The following is a 13710-nucleotide window of genomic DNA, read 5'->3' on the forward strand; positions in this document are numbered from 1 at the left end:
GATAGATGGACAGTTCATCTCTGCTGCGATGATGTTGCGACTTGTCCAGGGTTTACTTCGCCTTCCGCACGATTGTAGCTGAGATAAGCATCAGCGACCCCAAAAGGGAGTAAGCGGTAGGAAATGGATGGATGGATGATGGACAGTTCATCTTTGCTGGGCGCCGTGTCGGAAAATACTGACCGGGGAAAACCAAACCCCTGTGATGAGGCGGAAATGTAATTTAAAATTGAATATAGCCCGATTGTAGCTGAGATAGGCGCCAGCGCCCCCCGCAACCCCGAAAAGGAATAAGCGGTAGAAAATGGATGGATATATTCTTTTCGTTTGCAGAAAACTAAAAGTTTAATTCCCGACTTTAGAACTTAACCCTCATACGTAAAGTGGGCAAGACTGCACTGTCAGCATACTGAACTAAAACTGATAATAGTAATATAATTACAAATAGTACATGTTTGTAAATGCAGAATGATGGTAAATAAGCGAGTTAAAATGTATAGTTGCCGCAGATAAACCAAAAGTGACGTCCGCCATTGAAACCTAAAGCATTCGACGACTTCCATGAGATGCAGTAAATTGTGCTTTTATGGGTAATGTGCCCATTAAAGAGTAAAGGCAATCCGAGACGTCAGGACAAATGACAGCTTTTGAGTGCCATCTGCAATCCCAAGCTTCACAAACTCAATTATTCATAATGCATTTATGAAGCCCGCTGAGACTGCGCTGTCAGTCCTGTTCAAACTAAGTGGAAAAGCAACATCAAGAGACAATTCGGAGATAATGGCGACGGCGGCGCTACTGTGTCTATGCTGCCACCTGCTGGCTGAAAACGGCGATGCACTGACAAGGGTTTTGAGGGAGACAGAAAACAGGACACCTGGTTTATTTGTGCAGAAGAATGTTCTTTACCAATGTGACGTAACAACTAGTCTAGGTGGGTTCTTACAAACAGAACCACAGCACAATCAGAGTGGTTGTGGGTTGACCAGTAGAATGTTCTCACCCCGGATAAAAAGCTGGTTGACGTGGCGAGTTTGAACCTTGCCGTAATTCCTGCAGTCTTTCTCCTTACCTGCCTTTGGCTCCTGGGTCTTCAGGGGCTCTGATGTCTCGCCAGGGCCCCGCTCTCTGCCAGCGCGCTCCCTCGAGTGTTTTGAAGTCACTTTGAGATTGGAAGGCGGACACGTGCTGGTTTCTCCCTGGACTCTCTGCTTTGTTGTTGAGCTCTCCTGGAGCTTCAACTTCTCAAAGAGCTGTGCAGAGATTACAAGCAAGTTGGCGAGAGTGACAACCATCTACATCACACATAGTTAGTCCTAGGCCTGGAACGATTTTTAATACATCAAACGTTCAATGAAAATTTAATCAATAACTTTTCCGTGTTTATCCTTGTCATCTGCTTTTAAACCGTGTTAGAGGGTTCACTCTGTGCATCGCTCTCAGCACCGTAGCGGGTTTACTTAAAGGCCTACTGAAACCCACTACTACCCACCACGCAGTCTGATAGTTTATATATCAATGATGATATATTAACATTGCAACACATGCCATTACGGCCGGTTTAGTTTAATAAATTACAATTTTAAATTTCCCGCAAAGTTTCTTGTTTGAAAACGTCGCGTGTTTGTGACGTTATTGGTTGAGGGGACATTTTAGCCCTGCACCACTTAAGGCTAAAAGCCGTCTCTTTTCCTCGCATAATTACACAGTATTTTGGACATCTGTGTTGCTGAATCTTTTGCAGTTTGTTCAATTAATAATGGAGACTATAAAGAAGAAAGATGTTGGTGGAAAGCGGTGGATTGCAGCTGCCTTTAGCAACCGAAACACAGCCGGAGTTTCTTTGTTTGTTGTGAAGCTTTAGCGAACATGTTTCTCTACCACGTGTCAACCAGCAAGTTTCTGGATGAAAAAAATGTGATATTAAGTCGGCTCTTACCGGAGACTTGTGCGGAGTTAGCGTCCTCCTGCAGCAGCTGTCAAAAAGACAGCTGTGATCTTGGCTTCTCTTAGAGAAACTGGCGGTCAACGCAGCCCTCCGACTTCCAGGTATGACTTTATAACCTCACTAAAACACTATTAACACAATAAGCAGATTTTTTTTTTCTAGTACTTCGCTCTAACTTTCCTCATCCACATATCTTTCATCCTCGCTCAAATTAATGGGGAAATCGTCGCTTTTCGGTCCGAATCGCTCTTGCTGCTGGTGGCTATAATTATAAATAATGTGAGGATGTGAGAAGCCCTACAACCCGTGACGTCACTCGCACATCGTCTGCTACTTCCGGTACAGGCAAGGCTTTTTTACTAGCGACCAAAAGTTGCGAACTTTATCGTCGATGTTCTCTACTAAATCCTTTCAGCAATATATATAACATCGCGAAATGATCAAGTATGACAGATATAATGGACCTGCTATCCCTGTTTAAATAAGAAAATCTCATTTCAGTATGCCTTTAATAGCAGGATTAAATGAACATAGTGAACCCTCTTGTCAGTCATCCATTATCTTTGTCTCGGTGGGTGGCGGCAGGACACCATCTTACACACACAGGATGTACAGGCAAATCATTGCTAGTGAGAAGCACCATAAAGTAACAAAAATTAGGAGGAAAAAACATAATTACAAAGCCAAAGGTCCGGTGTGGGAGTATTTCAGCTTTAAAAGAGGGAATAAGGTGAGCCCAACAACACAGACAAACAATTTAGTATGTCCAATTTGTAGAAAAGTGATGGCAACAACAACAACAAAACTGGTCAAGTTGATCAAAGTGGGGAAAACTGCACTTCACAATGTTTAATGTTTAGTGAAGTGTATTTTTTGCTAACAGAAATTGGGAGCACATTTTTTATTTTATTTTTTTACTTATTTAGTATAATTTAAAAGTTATTGACCTTCCAATTACAGTAGTAAAAAATAAATACCAAGGAGAAATCAATATTTAGTGCATTGGAAAGCAATACTTACATTGTTGTTATATATTATGATTACATTACTGCCTAATTTAATCTAAAAATATTGCTGACAATAATATTGTGTATCAGTAATAACACAAGTACTTGCGCACATACATTAGGTACATATACAAATACTGTACACACACACACACACACGGTACATACATCCACACGCACGTTCACCGTACAAACATACATACAGTACAGGCCAAAAGTTTGGACAGACCTTCTCCTCATCCAATGCATTTTCTTTATTTTCATGACTATTTACATGGTAGATTGTCACTGAAGGCATCAAAACTATGAATGAACACGTGAAGTTATGTACTTAACAAAAAAAGGTGAAATAACTGAAAAAATGTTTTGTATTCTAGTTTCTTCAAAATAGCCACCTTTTTGCTCTGGTTACTGTTTTGCACAGTCTTGGCATTCTGTCGATGAGCTTCAAGCACACAGGTGAAGTGAAAAACATTTCAGGTGACTACCTCTTGAAGATCATCGAGAGAATGCCAAGAGTGCGAAAAAGTAATCAGAGCAAAGGGTGGCTATTTTGAAGAAACTAGAATATAAGACATATTTTTAGTTATTTCACATTTTGTGTTAAGTACATGACTCCACATGTGTTCATTCATAGTTTTGAGGCCTTCAGTGACAATCTCCCATGTAAATAGTCTTAAAAATAAAGACAACGCACTGAATGAGAAGATGTGTCCAAAATTTTGGCCTGTACAATACATATATACTGAAAATACACAAGCCCATATGCACACATACACTCATGCATAGGATCATGTCTCATTAAACATATATTTAAGATTGTTCCCTCCACAGAAAACTAGGTAAAACACAGCACACTGATAAAACGTAACCTATTTTTTACTATAACAATCTACAAAGTTAATATACAAACGCTGTTTCCATATGAGTTGGGAAATTGTGTTAGATGTAAATATAAATGGAATACAATTATTTGCAATTCATTTTCAACCCATATTCAATTAAATGCACTACAAAGACAACATATTTGATGTTCAGACTCAAACTTTTTTTTTTTTTTTGCAAATAATAATTTACTTAGAAATTCATGGCTGCAACATGTGCCAAAGTAGTTGGGAAAGGGCATGTTCACCACTGTGTTACATCACCTTTTCTTTTATCGACACTCAATAAACGTTTGGGAACTGAGGAAAATAATTGTTGAAGCTTTGAAAGTGGAATTCTTTCCCATTCTTGTTTTATGTAGAGCTTCAGTCGATCAACAGTCCGAGGTCTCCGCTGTCGTATTTTACGCTTTATAATGCGGCACACTTTTTCGATGGGAGAAAGGTCTGGGCTGCAGGCGGGCCAGGAAAGTACTTGCACTTTTTTTTTTTACGAAGCCACGCTGTGGAATGTGGCTTGGCATTGTCTTGCTGAAATAAGCAGGGGCTTCTATGAAAAAGACGGCACTTAGATGGCAGAATATGTTGTTCCAAAACCTGTATGTACCTTAATGGTGCCCTCACAGAGGAGTAAGTTACCCATGCCTTGGGCACTAATGCACCCCCATACCATCACACATGCTGGCTTTTCAACTTTGCGCCGAGAACAATCCGGATGGTTCTTTTCCTCTTTTTTCTGTAGGAGACGATGTCCAGTTTCCAAAAACAATTTGAAATACGGACTCGTCAGACCACAGAACACTTTTCCATTTTGCATCAGTCCATCTTAGATGATCTCGGGCTCAGAAAAGCCGGCGGCGTTTCTGGATGTTGTTGATAAATCGCTTTCGCTTTGCATTGTAGACCTTTAACTTTCACTTACAGATGTAGTGACAAACTGTAGTTAGTGACAGTGGTTTTCTGAAGTGTTCCTGAGCCCATGTGGTGATATCCTTTAGAGATTGATGTTGTTTTTTAGATACAGTGCCGTCTGAGGGATCGAAAGTCACGGTCATTTAATGTTGGTTTCCGGCCATGCCGCTTACGTGGAGTGATTTCCCCAGATTCTCTGAACCTTTTGATGATATTATGGACTGTAGATGTTGAAATCCCTAAATTTCTTGCAATTGCACTTTGAGAAACATTGTTCTTAAACTGTTTGACTATTTGCTCACGCAGTTGTGGACAAAGGGGTGTGCTTTGACCCATCCTTTCTTGTGAAAGACTGAGCATTTTTCGGGAAGCTGTGTTTATACTCAATCATGGCACCCACCTGTTCCCAATTAGTCTGCACACCTGTGGGATGTTGAAGTGAATTGAAGTGAATTATATTTATATAGCGCTTTTCTCTAGTGACTCAAAGCACTTTACATAGTGAAACCCAATATCTAAGTTACATTTAAACCAGTGTGAGTGGCACTGGGAGCAGGTGGGTAAAGTGTCTTGCTCAACGACACAACGGCATTGACTAGGATGGCGGAAGCGGGAATCGAACCTGCAACCCTCAAGTTGCTGGCACGGCCGCTCTACCAACCGAGCTAAAACCGCCCATATAAGTGTTTGATGAGCATTCCTCAACTTTATAAGTATTTATTGCCACCTTTCCCAACTTCTTTGTCACGTGTTGCTGGCATCAAATTATAAAGTTAATGATTATTTGCACAAAAAAAAATGTTTATCAGTTTGAACATCAAATATCTTGTCTTTGTAGCATATTCAACTGAATATGGGTTGAAAATGATTTGCAAATCATTGTATTCCGTTTATATTTACATCTAACACAATTTCCCAACTCATATGGAAACGGGGTTTGTAGTTTGCTTTTCTTTCTTTCCCTCCATTTATCTACTTTCTTTTGTAATTCATGTTTTCATTACATATATGTATTTTTGCATCAAACTATTGTATTGTTGATAATGGAGGTAATTATTATTCATTATTAATAGTGTTATTTTTATTGGTCCATTTGTAGTGCAATATTGTTCATTATCATTTCTGTGTTATTAATATATATTTCAGTAACTGCTTGCATGCTATCATTTTTTGTTTCATATTTGTACATATCGTATTTTCTGATGTTCTGTTGTTGTCTCTCTGTCGTATTCCCCTCATGTACCCGCAATTTCCCCATCTGTTTTCCTTTTTTATATCCCCTCAGCACCAAAAACATATAAAAAATAAATTTAATAAAGTCAATTACAAGTAAGGCAACAAGAGAAGTATCCCACACTTCTCTTTTGTAAAGTGCATCTTTACAGCAGATAAGGGCATCTACATCAAAAATATGATTTGCCTGAGTGACTGTACAGGACAAAAAAAAGTAATAATTTGTGGGCAAGTATATCATCCAGCACAATTTATTATTGGCCCAGGCCTAGTAAGTCCCTATTCTCCTCAATATCAAACAGCTAAATAATTTCAGGAAATTATGCAGTGTGAATATCAATTAGTGGCTTCAGCTCACTTAGGTATAAAAAATTCTGCCTTAGCAAAAATTATTTGCAAAGATATAAAACTGTGCTTTATTCTACTGTAATATTTAGTTACATTATTTGGCTAACAAGAGGACCAAATTAGAAACACTCTTTTAAAAATAGAGTGTATTATTATTTGTACAAAGTGCAATCATTTAAGGTGCAATATGAATAAATATTTATATATGAACATAACTAGTGTTGTTGTTATTATTACTCATTTTAAATTTATTACCTTTTACTTTTTTACTGTATGCAAGAATTGCAGTGCAACCACAGAATTATCCCCATAGTGGTATGAATAAATGGTAGTCTGTCCAATGACAGACAGTGGCAAAGTACCCGAGTGATGGTGAGGGCTTTCTCGTGGTACAAGGCCTCCCCAAGAAGAGGTTCTCTGTATGTCTCGTCCACATCCACCATCGCCTGCCACAGACAAATGAAAAGTAACATTATCCGGCAGACATCTCAGATTCAAACGAAAAAGCCTACAAATTGGTCTTTTTAGCTCACCATGTTCCAGAACTTGTCAAAAGCCACAACAAAGCCAGAGCACACGCCCCTCAATCCTTTGAAGGTCCTGATGTGCACTTTGACCCTTATCCTCTCCTCCACACATCGGTAGAGCTCGCCCAAAGGACTGCCTTTGCAAACTGCACACAAACAGGTCTCAGATCAGTTTTAAAAGCTTGAGTAAAATAAGCATGTCAACAACACATTGTCTATAATTGGTTTAATCAGCTGGAAGTAGCACACTTTTTTTGTAATTCACTAACAAAAACATTATAAGAACGACACAAGTGTCGCTAACTTTCCCTTTGTAGTAGAAGTGTGTCCCAATTGCAAAACACTGTGTGAACATGTGTGTGTGTGGAGTTTGTCCAATGAAATAAAAGACTTGTTTTCACAAAATAACTGCCATACCAACCCGCATGTTTTATGACCAAGTAGGTTACAAAGATGTGAGCACCTTTTGAGAAAAAAGTGAAACAAAAGGGAACATTTCTATCAGCACAAGTCAGAAACATTTGTTTTAATTAAAACTACATTTCCTGTAATTGGGTGCATTTTAACACAATATTATGGGCGTAGGTTTCATTTCATGCAGCAGGAGACGATTAAAAAAACTTGAATGCGTTTCCTAGGCTTCATGTAAAGTTATAATACACGACCAAATGTGTGTGCATGAGATGTGTTAGCAAGCGACGTTACAGAGGAGTTGGAACCACAAGCTAAACAGGCAGTCCCATTATGTTTGATCAACACAATTATTTAAGACAAAACAATGCTAAATTTAAATTTTTAATGCGGGTTTTGCACCCATTTGAAAAAGGTCTGTTTAATATTGTAGATGTAACTCCAACTACTCTGTCTGGACTGGAGCCTGCGGTGCCTCAGACTGGAAGTCTCTGCAGAGATTGGTGAGGATGGTTGAAAAGATCATCAGGACTCCTTCCTCCTATCTGGAAAATTGCAATATGCCGCTGTCTGACCAAGGCTCATAAAATCTGTAGAAACTCCTCCCACCCCCACCAAAGACTGTTTTCACTGCTGGACTCAAGAAAGAGGTTCTGCAGCCTCCGTAGCAGAACCTCCAGGTTCAGTAACAACTTCTTCCCTCAGGCCATAAGACTCTTAAACACATCATAGTAATCCCCTCAATTCCCCCCAAAAACAGATTAACTAGCTAGAATATAAAGACAATATATCATACATCCATAAACGTGGGTGCATATGCAAAAGTGCAATACATTTATCTGTACAGCAGTGGTCTCAAACTCACTTTACCTGGGGGCCACTGGATGCAGAGTCAGGGTGAGGCGGGGCCACAAGAAAACATTTTCTAAAAAAAAAATGTGCATGCTCCTCAGCATGTCTAGTTGTATAATGACATTTCAAATTGTATCCCTTGTGCACCGCAACTTTCTCTGTGCAAATAACACACATCAGGGTGCCCCTGTGCTCAACAAAAAATATAGCATCTCTCACTTTTCCTGGAATTGACTTTGCTCATCACCAACCTTTCTCTTCACTGGAGGGTTTGAAAAAGACATTTAGCCGACGCACGGAGAATAATGTTATTTCCGCAATGTGTGTCGTTCCGATTTTCCTCCCTCGAGCAACATGGTGGTCGGCGGATAATAGTAGTACTTTCCCAGAAAGTACCGGGATAGCGAGCTCAAAAAAGTGACGGCTGCCGGAGTGTTATCCGGCGTCATATAAAAATATATGTCGTGTTCATCGTGTGAGGCAATGCAAACTAAACAATAAAAAAACAAATAACAATTTAGAATAGAATAGAACATACTTTATTGATCCCTGGGGGAAATTCAGCACCACAGTTCGCTCACAATAGACAATAATAATAATGAACGATATAATTTATATGATATTATACATATAATATATGAATAATATAAATATATTCTACATATATTCTACATTTAAGTACAGTCAAAAGGAACATACGCATTATACAGTCTGACGGCTGTCGGTATGAAGGACCTCCTGTGTCGTTCCGTGTTGAATTTTTGAATTTGAATTGGTCCAGGTTATCGGGGACTGTTATTACTGACGGACAGGTGTCGCTGTGTGACTGCAGCCAGGCATGTAACAAAATCATCTCCATGGCAATGCCTCTGTCGCTTTCGCACACTTGCCGCTTTTCCACTAGCGCAGGGGTAGGCAACCCAGAACGTTGAAAGAGCCCTTTTGGACCCAAATAACACAACACTGTCAAGCGCCATTCATATAAAACTTGCGGACCGGACTAATATTAAACTTTCATATCAAGGTGGGGCCGCAAAATAACATCTCGCGGGCCACAATTGGCCCGCGTGTCTGAGACCCCTGCTGTACAGTAATCTAATTATTTATATCTGCACCTTATTGCTCTCTTATCCTGCACTACAACAAGCTAATGCAACACAATTTTGTTCTTATCTATACTGTAAAGTTCAAAATTGAATGACAATAAAAGGAAGTCTAAGTCTAACTACTAGGGGTGTAGGAAAAAATCGATTCGAATACGAATCGCGATTCTCACGTTGTGTGATTCAGAATCGGTTCTCATTTTTTTAACAGACATTTATAAAAAATAAAAAAAGAACAATAGTGTCACAGTGGCTTACACTTGCATCGCATCTCATGAGCTTGACAACACACAGTGTCCAATATTTTCACAAAGATAAAATATGTCATATTTTGGGTTTGTTTAATAGTTAAAACAAATTTACATTATTGCAATCAGTTGATAAAACATTGTCCTTTGCAATTATAAAAGCTTTTTTTTTTTTTTTTAAATCTACTACTCTGCTAGCATGTCGCAGACTGGGGTAGATCCTGCTGAAATCGTATGTATTAAATGAATACAGAATCATTTCAAATCGGAAAAATATTGTTTTTTAATCGAGAACCGCGTTGAATCGAAAAAAAAATCGATATATAATCGAATTGCAACCCCAAGAATCGATATTGAATCGAATCATGGGACACCCAAAGATTCGCAGCCCTACTAACTTCTCTATATACTTCTACAGAACACTGAAAACCATTATCAACAGCCTTATCAGTAGCATCCACAAATAGGTTACTATGGTGGTCTCCGGTAAGGGGCAGTAATTTGCATGAATAATGCCCTGCCTGCCTTCCACCTGAGTGTAGCTAGGAGGGCGCCAGCCCCCCTCGGACCTCGAGAGCATACTTGCCAACCCTCCCAAATTTTCCGGGAGCCTCCCGAAATTCAGCGCCTCTCCCGAAAATCTCCCGGGACTAATTTTCTCCCGAAAATCTCCCGAATTCAGGCGGCCTCCAGCTCCATGCGGACCCGAGTGACGTGTCGACAGCCTGTTTTCACGTCCACTTTCCTACAATATAAGCAGAGTGCCTGCCCACTGATGTTATAACTGTAGAATGATCGAGGGCGAGTTCTTGGTTTCTTATGTGGGTTTATTGTTAGGCAATCTCATTAACGTCCTCCCAGCGACAACCTCTTAAACAGGACAATACTGCCATCTACTGTGCATGCATATGTGACAATAACATATACGGCTTTTAGAGCAGTGGATCTCAACCTTTTTTCAGAGATGTACCCCCTGTGAACATTTTTTTAATTCAAGTACCCCCTAATCAGAGCAATGCATTTTTGGTTGAAAAAAAGAAAGATCAAGAAGTAAAATACAGCACTATGTCATCAGTTTCTGATTTATTAAAGGCCTACTGAAATGAGATTTTCTTATTCAAACGGGGATAGCAGGTCCATTCTATGTGTCATACTTGATCATTTCGCGATATTGCCATATTTTTCCTGAAAGGATTTGGTAGAGAACATCGACGATAACGTTCGCAACTTTTGGTCGCTAATAAAAAAGCCTTGCCTTTACCGGAAGTCACAGACGATGACGTCACAAGGGGGAGGGCTCCTCACGTCCTCACATTGTTTATAATGGGAGCCTCCAGCAGCAAGAGCTATTCGGACCGAGAAAACGACAATTTCCCCATTAATTTGAGCGAGGATGAAAGATTCGTGGATGAGGATATTGATAGCGAAGGACTAGCAAAAAAAAAAAAGAAAATGAAAAATAAAGTTAAAAAAAAAAAAAAAAGGCGATTGCATTGGGACGGATTCAGATGTTTTTAGACACATTTACTAGGATAATTCTGGGAAATCCCTTATCTTTCTATTGTGTTGAAAGTGTTTTAGTGAGATTAAATAATACATGATATCCGGAGGGGTGTGTCCACGGGTGTCTTGACGCCAGTCCTTAAGGGAAGTCGACGGCAGCTGCATGGATGGCGCAAGCTCAGCGGATCTCTGGTAAGAGGCGACTTTTTACCACAATTTTCTCACCGAAATCTGCTGGTTGACAAGTGGTCGGGAACCATGTTCGCTTGACCGCTCTGATCCACAGTAAAGATTCACCTCCGGGAATTTTAAACAAGGAAACACCGTGTGTTTGTGTGGCTAAAGGCTAAAGCTTCCCACTTCCATATTTCTACTTTGACTTCTCCATTATTAATTGAACAAATTGCAAAAAATTCAGCAACACAGATGTCCAGAATACTGTTTAATTGCGCGATGAAAAGAGACGACTTAGCCGCAAATAGTGCTGCGCTAATATGTCCCCTGCAACCCGGGACGTCACGCGCACGCGTCATCATTCCGCGACGTTTTCAACAAGAAACTCCGCGGGAAATTTAAAATTGTAATTTAGTAAACTAAACCGGGCGTATTGGCATGTGTTGCAATGTTAATATTTCATCATTGATATACAAACAATCAGACTGCGTGGTCGGTAGTAGTGGGTTTCAGTAGGCCTTTAAATTGTATAACAGTGCAAAATATTGCTCATTTGTAGTGGTCTTTCTTGAACTATTTGGAAAAAAACATGTACAAAAAAATACAGTGTTTCCCACAGGTCAGGCATCTATTTTTGGTGGTGTGGTCGGGCGGCAAGGGGGGATGGACGGCAGCGGCGATGACCAAGAAGAATGCGAAGTTGGAATATAATTACAACACTTTATGTACATATTTATATAATATTTTCATATTTATATAATATGTGGGTTCCCTCCGGGTACTCCGGCTTCCTCCCACCTCCAAAGACATGTACCTGGGGATAGGTTGATTGGCAGCACTAATTTGGCCCTTGTGTGTGAATGTGAGTGTGAATGTTGTCTGTCTATTTGTGTTGGCCCTGCGATGAGGTGGAGACTTGTCCAGGGTGTACTCCCCCTTCCGCCCGATTGTAGCTGAGATAGGCGCCAGCGCCCCCCACGACCCCATATATATATATATATATATATATATATATATATATATATATATATATATATATATATATATACACTTTTATTTTATTGTTTTGGGGCGGCCGTAATTCTTTCGTGGCGGGCCGCGACAAATAAATTAATGTGTGGGACATCCTGAAATAACTAAAAAAAGTTATTCAATTGTAAATAAAGACTTCTACACATACTGCAATGAGGTGGCGACTTGTCCAGGGTGTACCCCGCCTTCCGCCTGATTGTAGCTGAGATAGGCGCCAGCGCCCCCCGCGACCCCATAAGGGAATAAGCGGTAGGAAATGGATGGATGGGTAACTACAAGCTCCATTTACAGACAGAGTCCCATTGCTTTTATGAGCAGTTGAGCGAGTCAAAAGCCGAAAATAAATAAATAAATAATTATTTATAATATATATATATATATGTATATATATATATATATATATATATATATATATATATATATATATATATATACTTTTATTTTATTGTTTTGGGGCGGCCGTAATTCTTTCGTGGCGGGCCGCCACAAATAAATGAATGTGTGGGACATCCTGATACAACTAAAAAAAGTGATTCAATTGTAAATAAAGATTTCTACACATACTGCAATGAGGTAGCGACTTGTCCAGGGTGTACCCCGCCTTCCGCCCGATTGTAGCTGAGATAGGCACCAGCGCCCCCCGCGATCCCAAATGGAATAAGCGGTATGAAATGGATGGATGGCTGTAAATATACTACTCCCCTTTTAACCACGCCCCCCTCCTGAAATCGGAGGTCTCAAGGTTGGCAAGTATGCCCGAGAGGGACAAACGGTAGTACATGGATGGATAGAACGTGTAATTATGTAATAAGATGAACAAATGTTTCAACGTTTGTGAAAGTGACGGTATGCGATGAAGTAGAGGGAAAAAGTACAGGTGTAAATGTACAGTTTGAGTATGGAACCTACGGGTCATCCTGGTCAGGACATTTTTCTGCGGCTTCTGTCGTCGGCGTGGTCGCGGTGTGCTGCTGCCTTCTCCCTCCTCCTCACCCTCCACCTTCTTCTTCACCATGAGCTGCTTCAGCCTCTCGATACGCTCCGGGTCGGCCACCCCTTTCATTGCCCTCTGCCGCTTTTTCTCCACGTTCTCCGGCTTGGCTCTGCCTCGGCCGCCCTTGAGGAAGCTCTCGTACTGGGAGACGTTGTCGAAACTTTTGATGTTGGGAAAGGGCAGCGACACCGTGGGAGAATACAAGGCCAACAGCGGGTCGAAACTTCCGGAGCAGACGTCTGTTTTGGACGCGTCGTCGTCCTGTGACGAAGACGGGGCACCGAGTTGGGACGTTGAGGCCGGTTCTTTACTATCTGGCTGTTCTACTCCGCTCTGCCTCTCTTTCTCCTCCATGTTTGTTTGAAAGCGCCGCAGTCTAACTCACGCTCTCGCAAAGCACCATGGGAAAAAGGCGTGTGCTATTTGAAGCTCGAGCGTTCACTCTCCAAATATTAAACATTGCTATGCTCGTGCTTTTAGCGCTATCAAACCACTTGTAATTGTTTTGGTATTTACATGTATATGTACAGTATA

General features: G+C 40.4%; 1 protein-coding gene across 1 annotated transcript; it reads right to left on the reverse strand.

Moving 5' to 3' along the window:
* Positions 1-867: 867 nt before the first annotated feature.
* On the reverse strand, positions 868-13583 carry lsm11 (LSM11, U7 small nuclear RNA associated). The gene is made up of 4 exons (XM_061901877.1): positions 13092-13583; positions 6866-7005; positions 6695-6778; positions 868-1253 (listed from the first exon to the last, which is right to left on the reverse strand). The coding sequence occupies exons 1-4, from the start codon at positions 13528-13530 to the stop codon at positions 966-968; spliced, it is 951 nt and encodes a 316-aa protein (XP_061757861.1). The 5' UTR covers positions 13531-13583; the 3' UTR covers positions 868-965.
* Between the last annotated feature and the right edge of the window lie 127 nt (positions 13584-13710).

The sequence above is a fragment of the Nerophis ophidion genome, linkage group LG05, assembly GCF_033978795.1.
Source record: "Nerophis ophidion isolate RoL-2023_Sa linkage group LG05, RoL_Noph_v1.0, whole genome shotgun sequence".
Taxonomy (NCBI): domain Eukaryota; kingdom Metazoa; phylum Chordata; class Actinopteri; order Syngnathiformes; family Syngnathidae; genus Nerophis; species Nerophis ophidion.

Bases quoted from the DNA above. Each gene is read 5' to 3' on its own strand.
- lsm11 (XM_061901877.1), bottom strand. From the start codon at position 13,530: ATGGAGGAGAAAGAGAGGCAGAGCGGAGTAGAACAGCCAGATAGTAAA. The intron at 7,006-13,091 runs GTAGGTTCCATA...GTTTGTGTGCAG, and splicing joins TGTCCTGACCAGGATGACCC to TTTGCAAAGGCAGTCCTTTG. The intron at 6,779-6,865 runs GTGAGCTAAAAA...TGTCTGTGGCAG, and splicing joins TTGACAAGTTCTGGAACATG to GCGATGGTGGATGTGGACGA.